The sequence below is a fragment of the Spea bombifrons genome, chromosome 6 (genome assembly GCF_027358695.1).
Source record: "Spea bombifrons isolate aSpeBom1 chromosome 6, aSpeBom1.2.pri, whole genome shotgun sequence".
NCBI lineage: Eukaryota > Metazoa > Chordata > Amphibia > Anura > Pelobatidae > Spea > Spea bombifrons.
Window position 1 is genome coordinate 3,493,015 of NC_071092.1, and position 21,828 is coordinate 3,514,842.

At 40.7% G+C, this 21,828-nt stretch overlaps 1 protein-coding gene across 11 annotated transcripts in view; it reads right to left on the reverse strand.

Moving 5' to 3' along the window:
* MAGI1 (membrane associated guanylate kinase, WW and PDZ domain containing 1) overlaps positions 1–21,569 on the reverse strand; it is a 151,132-nt gene extending 129,563 nt beyond the window's left edge. For all 11 annotated transcript variants that reach the window (XM_053469577.1, XM_053469574.1, XM_053469576.1 and 8 more), the window contains exon 1: positions 21,072–21,569. In XM_053469577.1, the coding sequence (XP_053325552.1) occupies positions 21,072–21,366 (295 nt within the window). In that variant the 5' untranslated portion in view covers positions 21,367–21,569. The remainder of the gene's footprint in view (positions 1–21,071) is intronic.
* Between the last annotated feature and the right edge of the window lie 259 nt (positions 21,570–21,828).

Genomic DNA, 21,828 nt, shown 5'->3' on the forward strand with positions numbered 1-21,828 from the left:
GAGCTCCGACATGTCTACTTTATGGCGCTCTGAAGGCGAGCGCCACAGGGTGACTCTTTGGGTAATATAAGAGAGCAGTCCCAACACCTGAAAAAATGGGGGATATGTATACATAAATCATCCTCGTGGTTTCACTCGGGTAAAAAATGAAAGGCAGTTTGGGACAAGTAGCATGCGACTTTTTCCTTTTTGTGAAGAATTCTAGCGCACTCCCAACAAAAACATGCAATATTTGCGTTGCTACATTTTTAACATTGTATTAAATCAAGGCCAAAAGAATGTAAAAAAAAGAATGTTATTTCCCACAGTCATCCAAAAACCATTATCATGAGAAAGGTCACACATTTTGAGTTTAAAGCTCAGTAAATTTGATGTCGTACGGAACGAGGAAGCAGCCTTCAACCGGTTTCCTTTTCTGTATATACCATTAAGAAAGATTCCAAAGTAAACAGAAAATAACATTTAAAGTGAAGCGTCGTCCAAAATAAAAGCTTTACATTAAGCAGAGCCTATAAACCAAATCAGGTGATTCTATGATCGTTATTCTAGCAGATAAAGAGCCGACGTGTCGTTTTTCATTTATTTTTTTTGCTATTGGATCTTTTTCATGCATTTACAATAGCTTTTTCCCCCAGAATAATATTAAATAAAAATACAGTATATTCAATAATCTGAATTTACGTCCATTTTAAATAATAAATATTCAAATTCAGTTAGTCCGGCAGTAAAAATGCTTAGAAAATGACTTTTTTTGAAATTTCCACAAACGTACTAACCAAATATTAAATGGTTAATATTGCTACGTGTACAAAATAGAATGTTAATATTTATAGTCTTTTTTTTTGGTATTTTTTTCTTTTTTTTAGTACATGATGCTAATGAGTATCATGTACGTCCAGACTGGCCATGGGAAATGCCAGATGGGCCGCTGGCTGGCAGTACCACACACCACGGCTGGATATGTCCAGCACCATGGTACGTGAGCATAAAAGCGTAGCGTGTGGCCACCCATACACAGCCATCGGCCGTGCTCACCTCATCAGGTGGCAACTGTCCTTAAAGTGCCAGGGCCACCTTATGATTCCCGGTCCGGCCCTGGTATCATGACAAGTAGGTCCGGCCCTGGTATCATGACAAGTAGGTCCAGCCCTGGTATCATGACAAGTAGGTCCGGCCCTGGTATCATGACGGGTAGGTCCAGCCCTGGTATCATGACGGGTAGGTCCGGCCCTGGTATCAAGACGGGTAGGTCCGGCCCTGGTATCATGACGGGTAGGTCCGGCCCTGGTATCATGACGGGTAGGTCCGGCCCTGGTATCATGACGGGTAGGTCCGGCCCTGGTATCATGACGGGTAGGTCCGGCCCTGGTATCATGACGGCTCGGTTAAAACAATTGGCTACAAGAATACTTAGATTTTGAAGGCTTGGCTGTTTGGCTCCTGGGATTTTTCTAGCCCTGGCCTTATTTATTTATACATTAAGCAGGGCTTCTGACATCCCAGCTCCAGACATTTCACAGTCACGCATGTAACGTCCCCGTGTTGTGACTAAGAGCAGAGAACTCGCTGACAGGGAAGGACCTCTGACAGCTGTATCCCTTTCCGTCTCGAAATAAAGCCGTTATTTTTCTGGGCCTTGAATTCTCTCTGTGTTTTAAAAGCCCCCTTGATCACCAAGCCCACACACAGGTTAACTTTCCAAATTAGTCACAATTAACCTGAGAATTTCCTAAATTAACTGATATTGAAACTCTACAAATATTAACATTTTAACAGTCCATCATAATTATACAACTAAAACCTTCCATGTGTCGGCGAAACCTGAGAGGATTCAAATGGCACTGAATGGGGGAAGGTATTGTATGATGCACTCTTGCTTTCCTAAACAACAACCTCAGCTCAAAAGTGTAAACATTTCAGGAAGTGCAAAATAAAATTGCTTCCCCCAGCCAACTAAAAAAAAATGTTATTTTCCCATTTCTATTGTATTTGCAATTTGGTTAAAACTTGCCAAATTATACCGTTACGAGCAAACGGAATCGAATTGGGTTTGGTGCAGCACATATTAGCTTAATATTTTGTTTCAGGCACTTAATTAAAAAAAGTCAATTTTTTTTTTCGGGGGACACAATAGAGCTCTGTTCTCCTGAACCGGTTTCATACACAACAGCAAGGTCACCGTTTATCGCGCGCGTTCGCACTGAAAGGAGATTTGTAGCTAAAAATAAAAATAGGATAGAAAAAAATTCAAGTTGTAGTCAGCCCTTGAATCAATAATAACAACCCAACAACTTACTTACAACACTTATTCTTCTCCTGAAGAATAACAATACGAAATATTAAAATATAAAAAATAATAAATATATGTTTAACATTTTTTAGGATTTTCTATATGAACAGGAAGATTGTTTTCGAAACTTTTAGTTTGGGCTAGAGTAGTTACCTTTTAACAGCTTCGTAGAATATGTTGGCACCTCATAAATTAACAAATAGAACATTTTTCACAATTAGAATATCTTTACATATTAATAAAATGGAATTTCCAGACAATGTCTGTGTAGCGAGGTTTAACACTACTTAATACTACTTTTTGCCCATTAAAACCCATAATATTTGTAAAAACATGTAAATAGAAATAAAAACTAGTCACATGAAAGGAAGCAAATGAGACGTTCTCCTAGTGGCTGGTTTGAAAGTCTTTTGGGATTCTAAATTCTAAAAAATAATAATAATAATAATAATAATAATATTTTCTGGAATAATATAGAGGCTCTTCTCCAACGCAGTAGAATAAAGGATGTGAGGTCCAGTGGGCATCCCCTGCTTACTGCCATCGGAAATCTGATACAAAAATATGGTTATTGTGCGCAAGGACCATAGGCACACTTTGTACCGCCTGGTCCAGAAGATGACTCTGGTCATAAGCCATAAATTTCACGGACAAAAGCAATCCACAAAATAAGAAAATTACATTGTAGAAAGTCGGTTTATTATGTGCAACCAGGACATCGTATTCTACTAATTATAAAACTAATGAGAATTTACATTAGGTTCTTCATCTGGAAAACTGTGATTTTAGTATGGAACAAGATAGTCAGGAACGTGGCTTCATTTGTATGCAAATGTCCACGGATTAGTGCATTAGCTCCTCGCCGTCGTCTACGGTGCGGCAGTTACTCAAAAGCACTTGCTGATATATGACAGATGAATATCGTAATATGGAGTATTCATAAAGGAGAAGAACAAAACGGATCTGATCCCTAGAAGGTGCCTTCCTTACAAACAGATGAGGAGCCAAACCGAGACATTTCATTATGCACGTATTTAACCCCTTAATGACAAAGACTGTACATGTAGGGGCTCAAAATGCATTGTTTTCAATGGTTTAAGGACCGCCCATAGTCTTTAAGGGGTTAATAATATTTCAGGGAATCCTCCATAGCTGTTTCAGCACTCAAGGCAGAGAGGTATTATAAAAGTGACAAATTGTGGGTATTTTTTTTTTTAGTTGACTGGGGGAAGCAATTTTCTGTTGCACTTGAAAATGTTTACACATTTGAGCACAGATTTTTGCTTAAGAAAGCAAGAGTGCATCATAAAATGTCTTCCCCCATTCCTTAACATGCTGAAGAGTGCACTTAATGTCACCATAATGATATAATTTAATGGGCCATAAAAAACATCCATACTCAAAATAAATGGCAGTCTTTCCTGTTTTTCCTTTAAGCAAGGTATCCCGGCAACCATGGAGAAGTTATGTTTAGTCGTGTATGATGTCATAGCTAAAGCTGGATCCTCTTCCTAGAAGAAAAGATTAATCCTCTATTGTCTTGTAAGGAAAACACAGCTTCCTTCAGGTGCAAACCAGGGCACGGGCATACATAAAACAATGGGTTAATCTAAAGAGAAACCATTGCTGAAAAGCTTTGACCTAATATGAACACACGTGTCAGATGACTCAGCTAAAGCGTGTACACCTTAGAAAACAAAAATGATAGTATAATTATTAATACTTCCGTACCATTAAATTAACAGAATTGATAAAATATCAATATTTTATGTAAAGACACTTTCATGCTTCAATCATGTGACACAATTGGAGGGGACCTTTAATCTCTCTAGATTCTAAGAGGTTAATGCCAAGCATCATTACAGTGTTGCCAAGACAATGCAGGATTCTTAATTGATAGCTGCAGAAATGGTTAATTCCCCAGGGACAAATAACAGCTGTTTCCCAGCAATGGTAACCATGAATCCACCAATCAGAACGCAGGAAACTGAAACATCCTTACCTTGCACGCACCAACACAATCACAACATCAGTCGTATTGGGGCACAAAAAAAAAACTAATCGTAAATTCTGTCCTTACTCCGAGAGGACGGCTCTGTACTGATATTTCTAATGAAGCACACAGATACTGTACGTTACCCAACGCATCTCTCTGGAATGCAATGGGTTAAAGAGATTGGAATATTTATAATATGTTTTCATTTGTTTTTGCCAAGCTATTCATTTTGAAAATTGCAAGAATTAAAAAAAAATAATAATAATAAATCTGCATATTATCAATTTGGGATTTTTGGGTCAGGAGACCATTAGGCTCCAACGCATTTCGAGACAAATTTCTAGACAGTGGCTTAGTCTTGCCTAGGTCTTCTGGGCTATAAGGCTCCCCGTAGCACCAATGGACTGGTTAACAGAGAAATCCAGCCCATTAACACCATGGAGGACATTTCGACGCGGCAGCACACGTCCTTAAAAGGCAGAGCGCCATCATATGATGTCATATCTTGACGCTCAGCGGTAAGGATGGTGGTACGGACGGGGCAGGAGAAGATTAATACGCAACTGCTTCTAGATACAATATATCACAAGAGTTGTTTAATTCTAAAACAAAGGCCACAAAGAATGAATGCTTTTTTTAATATCCAATGAAAGGCTGTACGAGTCTTTCCCCGTCGGTTACTAAGAACACAGAGCGTGACTACATTCTGACATATTTCATATAATTACGAGCCGCCTTTGTGCATTAATTTGGTTCTTACAGAGAGAATTGCTTTTCTCGATCGAGGTATGATTACAGGGCCCGGGTTAAGCTACGCTACGTATACTTAAGTACACAATGATAGTGAGTATCCGTATTAATGAAATGAACACAGACTGCTTGTCTCAGACAAGGCTTTGTACACAGATAGCAGGTCAGTCATTCCTTCTCGGGCTTCAGTGCCTTCAGAATGGATAATGGTCTTTGTTTCTATACATTAACTCATTGACCCACTGAACCTTCATCAGAGAGTCTTCTTTTGAAATTTATTTTAAAATATTTTAACTTGGTTGTAATCAACATCATGCTAATACATGCGGGGTACAGCAACCTCTGCCCAAATACTGGAGTGTTTGTCTTCTCCTATTGCCCCATCTAACCCTGGTTTTACCCACAGTCAGGACTTCTTGATGCTACCCTACAGACTACACAACTCCCCATGTCTTATTTCCACAAAACCCCTATCTTCGTTAACATTGTTTTGACCCTACATGATGATTTAATTATTGGGGTGGAGATCTTGACCCAAAGCCAGAGAAGCTTCTTAGGTATGATTATAAGGACATGGACATCATCTTTAACATCTGTACGGAGGCTTCATTCCCCAAATATTGTTTCCACTTCCGGCTTCCCGTTGAAATGATGATGCGTTAGGTCTCTCTATCGGATGTCATACGTTTACAACGCATCATACGGACAACTTAAATTATTTACCCCTCTTTTCTTGTTCCCTCTCTTCGTAGCTTTATTGAGACCCTATAATTATGTTTTTAACTAATCTTTGCGTTGATTATTACAAGTTTTATAAACATTATTCATGAAGATGAGAATTCAAATCAACCGAGTTCTTCAGCAAATCACAGCAAAGTCTCTTCAAGGTCGACATTTTTTGCATCCATGTCCTTATCTTTGAAGCTGTCGAATCTTGGTTCCAATCACGGGCAGATAGATGCATCGAACGGTTCTTATCTGCAGTCAAATTTTATATTTCAGATTCTCTGCTTGTATATTTTATCTACAAAACGCTTTATCCCTATGGAGATTGCACCCGGAATAACGTTATTACATCACAGATTACTAAACGCGATCCAGAAGACTGGAGAAGCCACCATGTTAGACCTTCTCTCGAAGAGCGGATCGTTAAGAGTCTAGCATAAACATGTTGGTTTTTTATTATCACTCACTTTTAATGATTCTGACACGATCTCGTATCCAATAATTCAGAACATTTCCAAGCAGATGATTGGTTTTTCCGACTTTACTTTTTATTTGGGCAATATCTCACGGCGAACGACTTGAAGGGAATCGTAGGGAAGTTCTGCCTAGACTGCAGAATACAGATGACTTTGGATTTTGACTGAGTACCCGGTGTTGAAAAAGATCAGGTTTTATTATTATACAAACGCCATTAATTAAAATTATTTAGAGTACTGCGGGAATAAGCAGAGGGGAAAAAAAAGCACATAAAAAAAGCTGCTCCTGGTAAAGCTTTCAGCATCATTAAGTACAATGATCAATACCACCTACAGATTCAGAGTTTATTTGCTTGTCTACTTCTTATTCCGCTATTTTATCGCCCAGTTCCATTATATATGAAACAGGGTATATACGTATGCACAATGTGGTATATACAGTACTGATACCTTTGTATACAGCAGGGTCATATGTAATGGAAAGGCTTCTCTCTGCGATTTCCCTGCAGCTTCCGCTCATCCCTGCTCAGCGACCTTTATGGGCTCCCAGCACTCGTTTCTGTCTTTTTTCAGTCATCCCGATACAATTTACTACATAGTATCGCATAGTATCGCACTCGCCGGCCCTGCGTTTCATAATAGAGAGGTTATGTCGGGAGCAAATATCAGTCCACGATGGGTATCTAGAGGGGGAAAGTTAGGATTTATACATAAAAACTTATTTTTAATAATTTCATAATAATATCACAATCCAAGAAAGATGGAATGGTTGGAACGTTGTGTGAAATAAAGTCTATTAGACGTTCTGGTAGAATTATCGGAAGGCTTTTTGCAGCTTGATAGGCCCTCGATTGACTCAACTGGAGACTAATTAGTCCTTTGAAGTTAATCAGTGATGGAGTTTGGGAAGGAACGCTGCTCATCCTCCTATAAATCCCGGGCATTCCAGAGCAAGAACGTACTGACCGAGCGTTTAACTCATTGTTGGCTGCCCTCCATCATCTCTTATAGATGATAGGCATATAGAAAGGAAAACGATCACCTGCATGGTTTAAAAGGTCCCTTTTTCTATAATATTGACCAAACATGATCAACTATTTCAAACTCGTGATACATATACATTGGGCTGATTCCGAGACAGACTAAACGGCCTACAAAAAGGGATATTTTATCAGATTTCTATTTGAAGAAACTAGATTGTAGCCCCCAAATATATAATAGAAGGGTTGAGATATACTGGAGCAGTATGGGGAAATGGAACACCAGAAGAGGTTTGGGTAAAACGGTAGGGTTTTAGTATTTAGATCTTTCCACCCCTTACGAAAAAACTACTGCAGTTTTTCTGAAGTAATACTGCAGTTTTTTGGACATGAAAAAACAGCAATACTGCACTTTTACTGCATTTGTACTTCAAAGTACTGCAGTTTTACTGCAGTTATTTTTGTACGGAAGTACAAATGCAATAAAGCTGCAGTACATTGAAGTATAAAAAAAAAAGTGCGGTAAATGTGCAGTAATACTGCAGTAAAAGTGCAGTATTGCAGTTTTTTCATGTCCAAAAAACTGCAGTATTACTTCAGAAAAACTGCAGTAATTTTTCGTAAGGGACATCCATGGACTCCGCAAGCCATGCCAGATCATTTTGTGGCAGTGACCAGGAGCAATGGGTTTATATTTCTGAAAATATTTTTACATTTTTAACATATTCACAACAATGCTATGGGGCAGACGCAAAATGCAAATATCTGGCAACAACCAAATTGCAACAATGAAATAGTGAGAGCTATTCATGCCAGATTCCAGCCTATCAACAAAATGACAATGTAAGCAATAATTTAGCAAAAACCAAAACTAACCCAAATTTCAGGACAAAAACTACAGTGTGGAGCCGCTTAAATCGTCAACGGCAACGGCAGAAACGATTTTAAAAAAAAACTATATCCACTTAGAAAACGCAACAGTTCTAAGCCTCGGGACAGAGACCAAGTCAAGTGAACAAGTTCCTGCCATGTGTTACGAATCAAACGTAGGTTTGAAAGCTTAACGAGGAGACAGCTCTGAGCAACCTGTCACATTTACTAATATTGGCGGAATAGAATAAAAAGGCAGCTTAAGAAAAAAAAAAAAAAGCGTGAAGCTCTGACCACTTCAAGCGCATTAAAGGGATTGAAGGAGATGGAAGCCCTTGAAGAAGGAATGACCACAGAGTGGTTCCATAAAAAAAACAGTGAAAAAACTAAAAATTCAGCTGAAATTAAGACATAGAGAAGATATATGAAACCAGAGGCTTTCTTCCATCACCTATCAGAGGTCACTATGATTATACTTCTTGGGGTTCCTCAATTGGTATCAAGTCCAAGATTTGAGCCATAATTCCATGAGAATGTCTGCCACGTCGAGGGACGTCACTGGCTCTCAGCTTCAATAACCAGCTTCCCCCGTACATCCGACACCGCGATCCTCCGACACGGCTGCACATCTCAAGGGTGGCGAACGTGCGCAGGGAAGGAAGGGGCTCTTTGTTCCCAGCAATTATTACCATATGAAATCATTTTGCGGAAAGGTTTATTTTTCTATAATCAGGGCCGAGTACATATTCCAATGAAAAAGGCAAGGTGCCTGGCCGGACAGGCTGCGAAGGAGAGCGCGTATTTGTTTTAACGAGCAGGCAGACGGCACGCCTGGTGATTGATGTAGGTTTAGACGGAATAAATGTTTACAGACTAATTTAACGTTATGGAAGCGCTCCGCGGCTGTAGAAGGGACACAACAATGGAGACCTGTCGCTTTTCCCCAAATCCTACATTTTATACACTAAATAAAGTTGGTGTTCGGTGGCTGATTGGTTCAGAGAGCCTTTGAAAATGTTGAGTGAGTAGAATGGAGAGAACTTCAGGAAACTAAGTAGACAATGCTGGCTGTGCCACAGGCTGCCACCAATCCCAGCTTCCCGGAAGCTGATTGATACATAAAAGGCACGTGCTACAGATTGTTTTATTAAAAGAAAGTTGTGATGACGACGGTTCCCAATTTAAAGTAGAGCTTCACGAAGATTGGTCCTTAAAGATCACCATCAATGTGATTTGGCCACAAGTATAAAAACACAACGTGCGTCGGCACTCATTTCATTTGGAGGCCACTGGCCTTAAAGCTCCAGGATCACCTAGTTATCCCCAGTCTGGCCCTGCTCCTCTGAGCTCATCTACAACAGTCAACATGGTAAATTAACCTAATAAAACCATTATGAGAATTTCGATTTGGTTAATATTAAAATATAAAAAATATATCCTCTATTGGGTTTTTTTTCATAGTAAAGAAGAAAAAAAAAAAAAAAGAAGAACAGAACCATCCGTTACACCAAGAAAAGAGACGGAAAGTTTTGTAAGAGAGCATAAACACACCGAAATGCAATTTCTACCCAGAAATATTGTTTCTGCGACCTTACTGACACTTGTTTCGACAAAAAGTAAACTGAAGACTTCCTCTAACGCACAAAAGCAGAACAGCCCTGCGTTGCAGAGTGTCCACGGCATTCCAGTTTGACTTCTTACATTCTAAAGCGTTACATTTTCCGAAAGCAAATAGATCATAAAGAACATATAAAAGAATATCAGGATACCAAAAAAAAAAATTTGAATCAGCGTCAAAAGATCTTCATGCAAATTTACTCGTCATAAATAATGGAGAATTTGGAATTTGGACACGATTTCAAATCACGCAAATAATTAGAATTGGTTTAGGAAGTCAAATATTCTGTTACACGTGGTTTGCTTCGTCTCAGGGAGAAAATTAAAATTAAACGTGACGCACGTCTAACAGCGGTGAAAACAGAGCTATTATTGTTGTTTTCTTTTTATTCAAAATATTAGGTCAAAAATACATTTTAGAAAATATTGTGCCGTTTTCTTTTTAAAAAAGAATTTGCCCCAATAATATGGGGCTGCATATTAGCCATTTGTATGAGTTCTCAAGCATACATGAGCCCAATCTACTAGACAAACACCCTGACTTCTTATCATGCTGCCTGTGGGATACAACAGAATGGCTCAGTCTTAATCACCCAGTCTGACTCTCTGACTAATGAAAGTCTATGGGGGAAAGGACTTCATTAGCATTGCTGTAAAGCATCAACTCAGTGTGGTGTTTGAGGAGGGAAAGATTTTGTCAATGTCGACCTAGATTACTGTATACAGCGCCGGGGGTTATACTCAAGGAGAAAAATATTTAACCATGGGACTTTTAAGTGCATCAAGGAAGACAATTTTTCCTAGTTTTGTTACTTTGGGGGCCTCTTTTGGAAGTTGAGTGAAATTGCGGTGACTTTTTTCTCCATTTACTATCTTTCAGCTGGGCTGTAAGGTTTCATATTTCCGAGGGTCTCGGGGTCAGGTCATGGTTAAAGTTCTCAGGTAAAACCATCGACCTCTCTGAGTCATCCTCACACCTGGAGGCAAAGTCTCACTTAGATGTTGGGAATATATTTTCATTAAAAAGAAAGAGTAAAAAAAAACCCAGAAAATATCAGAGAATATTGGTATAATAGATAAAAATATTATACATTTTTCAACCTATTTTTATTTATTTTTTCTCTGAAGAATACTCCTCTTTGCCTGTCCTAGACATAAGGGAACTAAAGCACTATGCCGGTAGCAAGATTATCGTATGTCTAGGTCAGGTGAATAATCTGCTGGCAGATCGGCCCCCTTCGGCCCCCCGTCTAGTCTGCCTGTATTTCCTGCTGTAAAGACTCAAACCTTAATCAGTCGTTGGTCTCGTCTTAGATTCAGGAGCCGTATGTCTATCCCGCGCATGTTTAATACCCTCACTGTATTACCCTCTACCACTTCTGCTGGGAGGCTGTTCCACTCAGACAAACACATTTCCTGCATTGTGAACAGTTGGGGGCAGGGAAAGGGGGCAAATACACAGCGAGGATCCTTTTGAATCTCTAAAAGTCTTTGTATGCAAGAAAAAAAGTTTATTTTTTGACTTAACGTCAAATGCACGCTGGCTGGAGCGTCTGGACGATTATTAAATTGACATGGGTCTTGCCGAGTTGCAATAAACAATCTTAAAATATCAGTAATCCTTTGTAAAGCAAGCCTAGCATATGGTTCTAATTCCACTCGCTTTCTCCATAGTCTCGTCGTCCTGGCTGTGAAAGAGTTAAAAAAAAAAAACGAGTCTGTCAAAACGTTCGGTGACAGGAAAGAAATTTCGAATGCAAATCTCCCTCGGCGGCGTTTGGATACAATGCCAGCCTCTGACGGAGGAAGAAAGTACCCGGCCGATACGTCTGGTGTCACTGAAACGAGGAAAATTCCCAGTTATGTAAACATCACGAAACCGGTTTCAGTGACAGGAAGGCAGCCAGAGAATTATTAATCAACATCTACGGGAACGTACCTTGCCTAGAAGAAAAAGAAAGAAAGTAGCCGATCAAAAAGAACAAAAAAACTAAAAAAAAAAGAAAAGAAGAAAATGCCTTCATCTTTCTGTTTCCCCGAGAAATTTAAAAGGGAGCGCACACTAATTTGTTCTATTCCTACTATCAGACTAAAAGTAATTAATATGTTTCCATCCAGCATATCAGCGATTTGTACGAGTTCTCGCTCTGTTATCTGAGCCCCGATCTACTAGACAAACACCCCGACTCCTGATCATACTGCCTGTCTGGAACCATAGAATGGCTCAGTCTTAAGCACCTAGCAGGACTCTCTGACTAATGAAAGCCTATGGAGGGACTTCATTAGCATTTCCATAAAGAATCAGCTCAGTGTGGTGTTTTAGCCGGGAAAGCCCCCCAAAATATCTCATGGCTGACAACAACGATGATATAGTTGGACTGGATGGACGACAATGGTCAATATTTTGTCTTGCAGCTTCCTATTGGCTGCAGTGGTTTCTCCGTGGCCTATAATGGATCACAAGTTCACCCAAAAAGGAAACAGCTTGGGTGAAATTCTTTGAACTCATTGAAATGATAATATATCTGATGTTGATTTAATGAGATGTCAAACATGTTACATTATAACCGATCCTAAAGCCTGAGGTTGTCAGCGGAGATACTTCCACAGATAATGTTCCTCCAGAGGCCGACGAATGTCACCAAGTAAATTAATATTTTAATATTTAAAAGGCTCTTTTTTTAACCTATCAGCAGATGGTAAATATCAGTCATTAGCTGCCAGTGTACCGTTAACCTGTTGTCACCCACAACGATCATGGTTTTCATTGGTATTCAAACCCTTTCTGGAGTAGATGGATCTTGAAAAGCGACCGGAGTAATAAAATAACTTGAGCCTTCGCAAGTTGCCCTGGCTTGTTCCACAAAGAGTCCAGAGGATAATGTTGCAGATGGGCAGACATGTTAATGGGGCAAAAGCAATGGTGACAGTGTGGGATTCGGGGGTAGGAATAAATTCCCAATAGCATAAGGTAGAGAAACAAAGACATGTTTGGGTCATGGAAGTCCACAAAACACTTTGAGTTCTGAAGCCAATGCATGGTCTGTGAATAAGAGTTATTAAACCAAAGTAAGTTAATTAAAGGGTTAATCGAAAGAAATTGGAATACTAAAGCGATCGTCTCTGTCTCTCAATCTCTTAACACGTGGTCTATCCTGTCTTCCTTTTTCTTCTGTAGTAAAGAAACATTTAAAGCTGGCTTTTGGGAAATAGAGAAGCTCTAACAAAACTTTTTACTTAAATCGTTGTATATTTTCAATATTTTGAGTTTATCCAAGACTCCGTTGAAAGATGTGATGCTTCTTGGCTGGGTAACACATTTCAATAATCAAAAAGTTACAAAAAAAAGCCTTCGCACGCGCTTATTTAATATCCTGAACCTCAGCGATCGCCCCCAGTCAGTGTTGGTTTTGCACATTACAGGTAAAAAAAAAGAAAATGAATATATCTTAACTAAAAAGATGTATTTAATGCAGATGGAACCCAACCTTCCCTAAAAAAAACTGTCGGAACATAAGGAAACATTTTCTCTTATGTTGATCTGAATCTACAAATGTTTGAACGACCTTGTTCTTCAGATCTTCAGTGGAGAATTGATTGAATTCCCTCAAACTCGTTCTTGGACAGGACACAATGTTTCTTTCTCCAACTGAGATACCGGGATTAAATTGTATTAAATGTCATTCAAATATTTCCCTTAGATTTATGACTACGTCCAAGGCTTTTCATCTGCTGTGTTAATACACAGTTGCCAGATCGCAGTGTGAGCAGACGTTTGGAGTTCCACCTGGATGTTGAGTTGGTAAAAGTTATAGAACCGAAGGTCATCTAATCCCTTGAAGCGAACACATGTTCTTTCCCTATCTACGGCGGGGTTTTAGCTTGGTGGCAGCAGGCGCAGGCTAATTCCCGGGCATATGCCGAGATCATACACAGGAGATCAGTTCTGTGTTGAGTATCTTCATACTCAACGTTCTTCAGAACATTTAGGTGCAGGTTTAAGACCTAAGTATCTATTTCATATCTCTATGTTGTTTGGAAGAACAGAGGTGCTCTCCTTTCTGGGATCCCTGTTAACTTGTAAGTAACAATTCAACCGAGTTCATGGCATCTGGTTGCCCTGTCGTCCACTGAAACTATGACCCAACCTCGGCACGTGTTCCATGTCACATATTCAAACAGTGCTTACAAATTCCAGAACAGGGAAAAACATTTGAAACGACCTAGGAACATTGGAACTGATTTTTATAGCCATTGGAAGGTGTTACCAAGTAAGTTTAATGGCCGAGAGATTGTAGGTCTGCATTAATAAGGCTCGGGACAAATTGGGAAAAGACTTACTGTGTGTAACAACTTAGCGCAGTCTTCTGTATTTTGACAACAATGAGGGTTATTTATGAAAAAAGTCATTTGTTTAAAAAGTAAGGTGAGTGAGGTCCTTGTTGTAGGAACTAAAGCCTGTTCCACTTGACTTGATTTTGTGAGTCTGGTGCAAAGATAAAAAAAAATCCTCATGTTTTATTTCTGTAAATCTTAATTGTCATATGATGTAGTAATTATGATGTCATGTTCACCAGGATAGGCTACCCAGAACTCTTTGGTGGTGGTGGTGGTGTAGGATTAGCCATGCGTAGGGTTGGGGCTAGCCCAAGATGTCATTTAGTGGGAGGCAATCGAGTAAGGAGCGGGGATAAGTGGAAAGTCATTCGGAGGCACGGGAAAGCAAGGCTTCACCTGGAGACTCTGAGTCAAACCCAGAATTTTACAAGGAATGCGTTTTACCCGTTGTGTAGCGCTGCGTAATATTTGATGGCGGTATAAAAATCAAATAATAATAAAAATCCATACTAGTAGAAACCAGTATAAAATCCTTTAGCGTAGTCTAAACTGGTCTCAATCTATTCTATCGTGTATAGGAGGAACTGTGTTCACTGAGCTTTTATTGACTAAGTTGCCATTTTATCCAGCGGCTCCACTAATTGGATAGCGATTATTTGATTATTTTGTTTCCCTTGGGTGTCCATATGGGTCACGATTGTCCTCTTCTAAACACCCTGTCTTCTTTAAAACACTTCATTCTTATTTTAATGTTTTCTCTCTGATCCAAGATATTCCTCAAATAAATACCTGTGATAACAACCACTCCTGATACAAAGTTATTCTTTGATTTATCGCTAATAATGGTCGGAGAGGTTTTAATCTCTGATTTATAGTTTGACTAAATACTGTTTTATTCCCCCAATTAAGCAAAGGGAGCTGTTATCATTAAATCAATAGAACTTCAAAGAGAAAGTGATAAAAGAGATCTCCCCAATCATACAAACATTTGCTGACAAAACAACGAGACTCGCTTTAGATACCATCTCTGGGTCTTCTACATTTTACTCTATTTATTTCCTCTTGAAGACAATAGATGCCACCATAATGCAAAAAGGCATAATAAATCTTTTTTTAAAGGGTTATCAATAGCAATACCTCTCTATAACAGACTTTCTACGGGAAGAAAGGAACCCAATATCCTTGGTAAATAATGGAAAATATATTCCAATTTTTTGACTTTTTTTATGAAAACGTTTCTCGGTTTATTGAGTTTTTCGATGTATTCAGGCAACCCACAGGAGGAATTTTAATGTATCCCAAGTGTGTGTGTGCGGTATCGGCTCGTACGCCAACTGCTGATACCGCCGGTTTCTGTAAGGTGCCGGTTATTATTGTTAACAGATAAGCCATTGTATTTTGTATCTCAGGAAAACAGGTCCTAAATGGACTCTTTGTTGATCTATAAACCAGGATGTTACCAAATATCAACAGAGACTCGAGAGGCACTCAACGCGATCCTCTGTACCTTTAACGTTTCCAAAATAAACTTATCCCATACATACATGGAACCTATTTCTTTGGAATATAAGACACATCGAACTATTGAGAAATGAAAAAAGTAAGCGTTACCCTGCAGAAAATTCAAATATATATACCCAGATATATATTCTCATTCTTAAAAAGGTCACATGAGCATTTTGGTTCACGCGGGGTTAAATAAAAGTTCCTAACCATCAGTCCCCAGAAAATGTCCAACTTGGCAGAATAATAATAAAGGGTTCAACAGAGAACAGTAGCGATTATTTAAAAGCTAAAGTACCAAGGTGCGATGGTGTATCCTGCGCTCTCGTATTAACCCTTTATCAGCACAGCTGATACACCAAACACATTATCGCCGAATAGTGGAAAGATACGAAAGTAAGACCGGCGTTATCTGTACCCCGAGCAATAGTATCCATCACCCTGGTCCAAAGGAGTAATTCTCCAATGACTGGTAAATGCAATCGCTCTTTAATGTATCAGCCAACGAAATGGGGGGAGGGCGAGGTTGCCTAGCAACCTTATCCCTACTGGAGCCCTCCCTTATATATATATTGGTTCTCCAAGGTGGATAGAGAGGGGGGAAGCTATCTTACCCTTTCTGTAAAAATGGCTACATGAAATAGGAAGGTAAATTGGTCAATCACACCAGGTGGCATACCTTAATATTAGTTATTGTTTTATATAGCGCCAACATATTCCACAGCGCTGTAGGTCCGCCATGATTTAAACACTAGAGATAAATAAGTGGCTAATAAAGTACTTGGAATATCACTGGAAGTTTTACATGTTGACGTGCGAACCAAGAACCAACTTGTTGTAGTGGCCCCTCCCACAATATGCAGACCCCGCCTCCTTAACCCCTTAATTCTAACAACAGGTTGTAGCAATAGCGTAAATGACTAACACACAATGATCACAGCAGGGGTAGAATAGGAAGGAGTCACTTAAAAATCTGCCCTTTCACCCTGAGATTGGGGCAAAAACCCAGAGACTCCGGGGCAAACCCTGAGAGTTCCCAGGTATGATAATCATGCGGGCTCCAAGAACAGGAAGTTAAGAAGGCTGCCCCATGGTATAAACTATATTAGAGTTTATAACACATTTATATTGTATTCTTTAATGATTTCCACCCTATCAGAAACCACATGGGTTAATGATATACGGATTCGAAATGTATCAATAAAATAACTATTGGTCTGTCCCACATTCCACCGGCATTCTAAGGGTTCATTATATTACTGGCGCACGTTTACGGTGGATTTTTCGGGCCTGTTCCTGTTCAAAGTCTAGTCTGGAAGCACAGATACGAGTTGCCCTTTTCACCCGTGAAGGGCGGATATCGTACAATATCACATTCCAGCTCTGAAAATGCCTTCCATGTGCTGGTTCACACGGATCTAAGCTATCCCCGCACATAAACCTGTCCCTAACCCTTTCCAAGGGGCCGTTAAATCACCGGGGCACTTAAAGGGTTAACAAAACAATTTGCATTATTTGCATTAAAAAAAACAGTATTAAATCTCGACAGCACCTTTTTCAGGTGCATTGTTACTTCCTCTTCCTCATTGGCTGCGCATTTTGTACCATTTTTTTTAACCCTTTAGTAACTGGTGCAGGTTCCATAACAGCTAAAAGAAATCTAGTATTAAGAACAACTTTTTTTTTTTTATAATACGTTCACTCAACACACGGATAATTCTTATGCTCTATTTATTCACAAGGCTTCGTTTTTCCATCACAGCTCTACGTCAATGATGTCATCACTGATGATGTCATAGTGGCGAAACAAGACGTTTTAACATGTGGCGTTGCATGTTTCCTGCGATTATGTCATCGTCCATGATGTCATCAACAACGAAAATATGTAAATTAGGATGTAAAAGGTATTTTAGTAGGATTGATGGACAACGCGTAGATAAAAAATGTTATTATGGGATAAAGTTATAGGGCTCTTTATGACCCCTTATTTGTGGGGGTCCTATATTTCAGAAAGTTTATTAAATTCTGTGCCAGGAATTCAACAAATCACCAGTCACGTTCTCTTCTGTCTCGCAGTTACACCAATATATAGATCTTTTATGAAGCGGTTTAGAACACAGTGTAGCCGTTGTTAATAAGAATGGAAGGAAACCCCTTGGGTGTCCTAAAGACCAGGAGAACAGAATTCGCTTTTTTGAACGGCCCCTGGCACCCACATCAAAGCTTCGAGCAGCACGGCAGATACTGCGAAACCACAAAACTCGCTTTTCCAAAACAAATGGGATTTATCTCCTCTACCGTGACGCCACATCGCGGCCGGACAGACGAGGCTTAGAGAGAGAGAGAGAAAAAAACACTTTCCGAAAAAAGAAATGATTTTAAACACGGCAATAATCTTATTCCATGTTTGGTTCGGAATCCTTTTAATCGAAGCCCAACGGATTAACGTATTTGGCTGGCGATAGAACAATCCGAGCTCGCTGGTGAGACGATAAAACTCACAAAGAACGATGTAAAATGGATCAGAATGAAAATTAAAAGGAGTTCATTATAAGTGAAAACATAAAGAAAAAGTCTAATACATGCGATTTAACTCTTAGTGCATGCCTAATATAATCAGATCCATCAAGCAGGTGAACCAGACTGGAGGGTCATAAGCTTAGGTGGGATGGAAGGAAGTTTTACTTTACTGGGAGGATGGTAGAAAAGTGGAACAGCCTCCCAGGAGAAGTGGTAGAGGGTAATACAGTGAGGGTATTAAACATGCATGGGAAGGGCATACGGCTCCTGAATCTAAGACGAGACCAACGACTGATTAAGGTTTGAGTCTTTATGGGCTAAATAGGTGGGGCCGGATAACGTCCCCTCTTTAAGAAATTAGGTGCAAATTACATACATGATGCACGAGAACATGTGACTTTTTGGCCACGTTTCTTAGAATTTTGGGTCTAATTTAATGCAGGCATGAGATTTTGCGGTGAGCATGGTAACCATACACCATCTGTCGGCTTCTCCAACCCTTTACAGTATTTACTATTGGCATGTAAAGTGAAGCTGGTATCAGTACACGCCTCCCAGCTGTCCCGCTCTGCGCAGGACAGTCCTGATTTTGCCACTCTATCCTGCTTTACAGGAAGGAGGTAGAGCTCGTGGGACAGCGGGGACTCTGGACCACAATCTTGTGGTCATGTTGTCTCACTAGGCACAAACCCGAAGCCCTCCGAATCCCGAGACTGCCACAACGTGCACTCCATAGTACTAGCCTGGCAGCTCCCATTGCATGCAAGGAGAGGTTTCTATGGCAACAACCTATCAGTGCTTGCTTTGATGTCACTTGACAAATTAAGCATTCCCTGGAAAATTATGAATGTAGCAAAATTCCTTGGAAAGGCATAGAAAGTTCCGCAGTTCCACAAATGATGTATCTAATGCTGTTTTTAGTTATGAGAGTTAAATTCAGCAGAGCAGTGGAACAGCCCCTTTATTTACAGGTATCCTAACGTTCATATATTCTGTATACCGACATTGAAAGGGACTTCCTCACATTATTAGGAACCCGTGCAATTAGGTTCGTACACGTCAGCTTCCCCGCCATCGTAAATAAGGTTCGATAAATATTGATTTTCCTTCTGCGTAGAAGAAATGGATTGTAAGCTCTTACGAGCAAGACCCTGATCCGCATCTGTTCCACGTGCAATGGTGCACGATAGAGGTGGGCAGTGTTTTAAGAAAGGACCACCTGGACATTTCTAACTTTATAGAGGGGGCTTCAGACTTTACCGTGAAGAAAGTTAATAAAAGGAGAGGGAAATCGCTTTTCTGGCCAAGTCTCGATATGTTGACAGCCCCGAAGTTTACAATAAGCACAGGCGGCCCTGGGTGCTGTTATTGTCACAACAAAAAGCAAATTCCGGCCAAGTTGCCGTCGCACTTGGTTTATTGCGATTTAACTCTTGTTTGCTGGGCTGTTCAGCTCATCTGCACCGGCTTAATACCCTCAGGTGAGTTAATGGAGGGCAAATATTGACACAAGGGGCTGACCAGCCTTCCCAGCGCAAAGACACAAAAGTCGAGGCTTTTTTTTTTTATGTAATAAAATAAAAATTAGTTTTTTGATTCTACAGCCCTCCCTTCCCCCACAACACCGATCATTGACGTTGTTACCTGGCCAAATACCCCCTGGAATTCAACTAACCCCACGCTGGTCCCGTTACCCAACGGTAGCTCTAGGGTTTTACGTTGAGACTTAAGTTTAATTATAAACTTGAGGATGAAACGTGATTAAAAGAATCATTAACATTTTCAGTGCCAGACAGGTAACCCGACCACTGCATTCTTCACCTATCTTTCACAAAGCAAGCGTTTGATCCGGAGTTTAACCCATTGAATACCAGAAAGGCTGCTGAGGGCACATTCTAAGTTTCATGGAATCGTTAGGCTAGACCGATTTTGAGTCAGAGGGTGACACAGGTGTGCGGCTGAAGGCATTTAACCACAATATCACACCACCCTCATACATACACTCAGCAGATATTAATTATTATACCCCATGTAAGTGCAATTGGCCTCTGTCATCAAAACAGAAACATTGTGTAACCCAAGCGCTGATTCAGGTCCTGCCTCAGGGCCGATCCCATGTGTCTTGGCCTCTGAAATCTCCCGTCGTTAGTAAGTAACAGGTAGAAGCGGAAGATGACACTGTCAGCTGCTGTGGACTCTCATTACTCTCAGCACACTGTTGCCATGGTCATGTGTGTGATTACAATACACAAATGTATATATATTTCAGAACTTAATATACTCACAAATAACTTAATTGAAATTAATTTATCTTGTCAATGATTTCTTGAAAGGCAGCGGAGGATTAGCCGCCACTGGCCAACTGCTTGGGGACTGTTTGGGCTGCCTAGGGGTTGATAGGACCAGTGACCAACTCCCCAGGGGTTATCGGGAGGGGGAATGAGGTGACCGACTGCCTAGGGGTTATTGAGAGGGGGGGTGAGGTGACCGACTGCCTAGGAGTTATCGAGAGGGGGGGTGAGGTGACAGACTGCCTAGGGGTTATTGGGAGGGGGAATGAGGTGACCGACTGCCTATAAGCTGTTGAGGGGCTGAGCCTGGGCAAATGGTAAATGGACCACATTCATCATAATCCCTGTGTTGTGAAATATATGAAGGGGTGTAAATCCTGATTGGGGGTCAGGGGCCCCTATGGGGCCAATTCACTGCCCCATACTCATGTGCATCAATCTAATCATATAGTGCTTACAAGTGAAACTGTAGGAATCTTTCAGTCACTTTGTGTTTGCAAAATATTTTCAAATAAATAAATATTTAATAAATAAATAAATATTTTTTAATAATTGTGTTCTGTGCTCATGGACCGTGGAGCCACCTTCCATGCAGCTTGTCGTGTATTTACACAGCACACACACACATGCACAGGAGGTCATTGCTCCGTGAAGGACAAGCCCAGGAGCTTGCTTCATGGTAGCCACTGGCCAAGTGACCAGGAGTCGCCCTACCTTGTCTGACAGCTTTAACCAGCACAGGTTCTTTGTAGGTCCTGATCATATCCAGCACGTCATACCGAGGTAACCCGGACACTGAGACCCCGGCCACCTCCAGGAGCAGCTCCCCTGCAGCCAGCTTCCCATCGCAGGAGAACAAGGTCTCATCCACCTCTCCCAGATAGAGGAACTCCCCATACTCCGCTCCCCCCAGCACTGGAAGAGTCAGCTCCCCACTGGGGGTCCTGCTCACTGTGCACTGATGGACCCTACTTGTCCAGTGGTTCTTCTTCTCAATCACTTTGGCCATGGTGAGCCTGAAGCCAGCAGAAGACAAGTGTCCTCCACGCTGGCCACCAGCTGGTGCATAGGACAGATGACAGCACTTTAACCCCTTATTAATTCAAAAAGAGAGGAGCAAAGTTTCCATTCAAGCCATCACAGCCCAAACTTTGTATCCAGATGCCCTGAGCAGCTCCAAAACGAAATACATCCAGGAGCAAGGAGCCCCCTACCCAGCCATCCCCCCTGTGCTACATCCACAAAGTTTCCAGCTTCTGCTCCTTTGTGGAGTGGATCCAGATCCTGCTCTGAGTGGAGCTCTGGCTGCACTTCCTCACTCGCTGCGGGCAGCGGCTCCTTTAAAGAGATACAAAGGTTCTGCTCTTGTTACAATGTAACATTCCATCCCGTCCCGGCGATCCTCTGATCAGCGAAGGGAACTGGCGCGCATGCGCACTTCTCTCCCCCCACCCCTCCTCTTCAGGAGAGC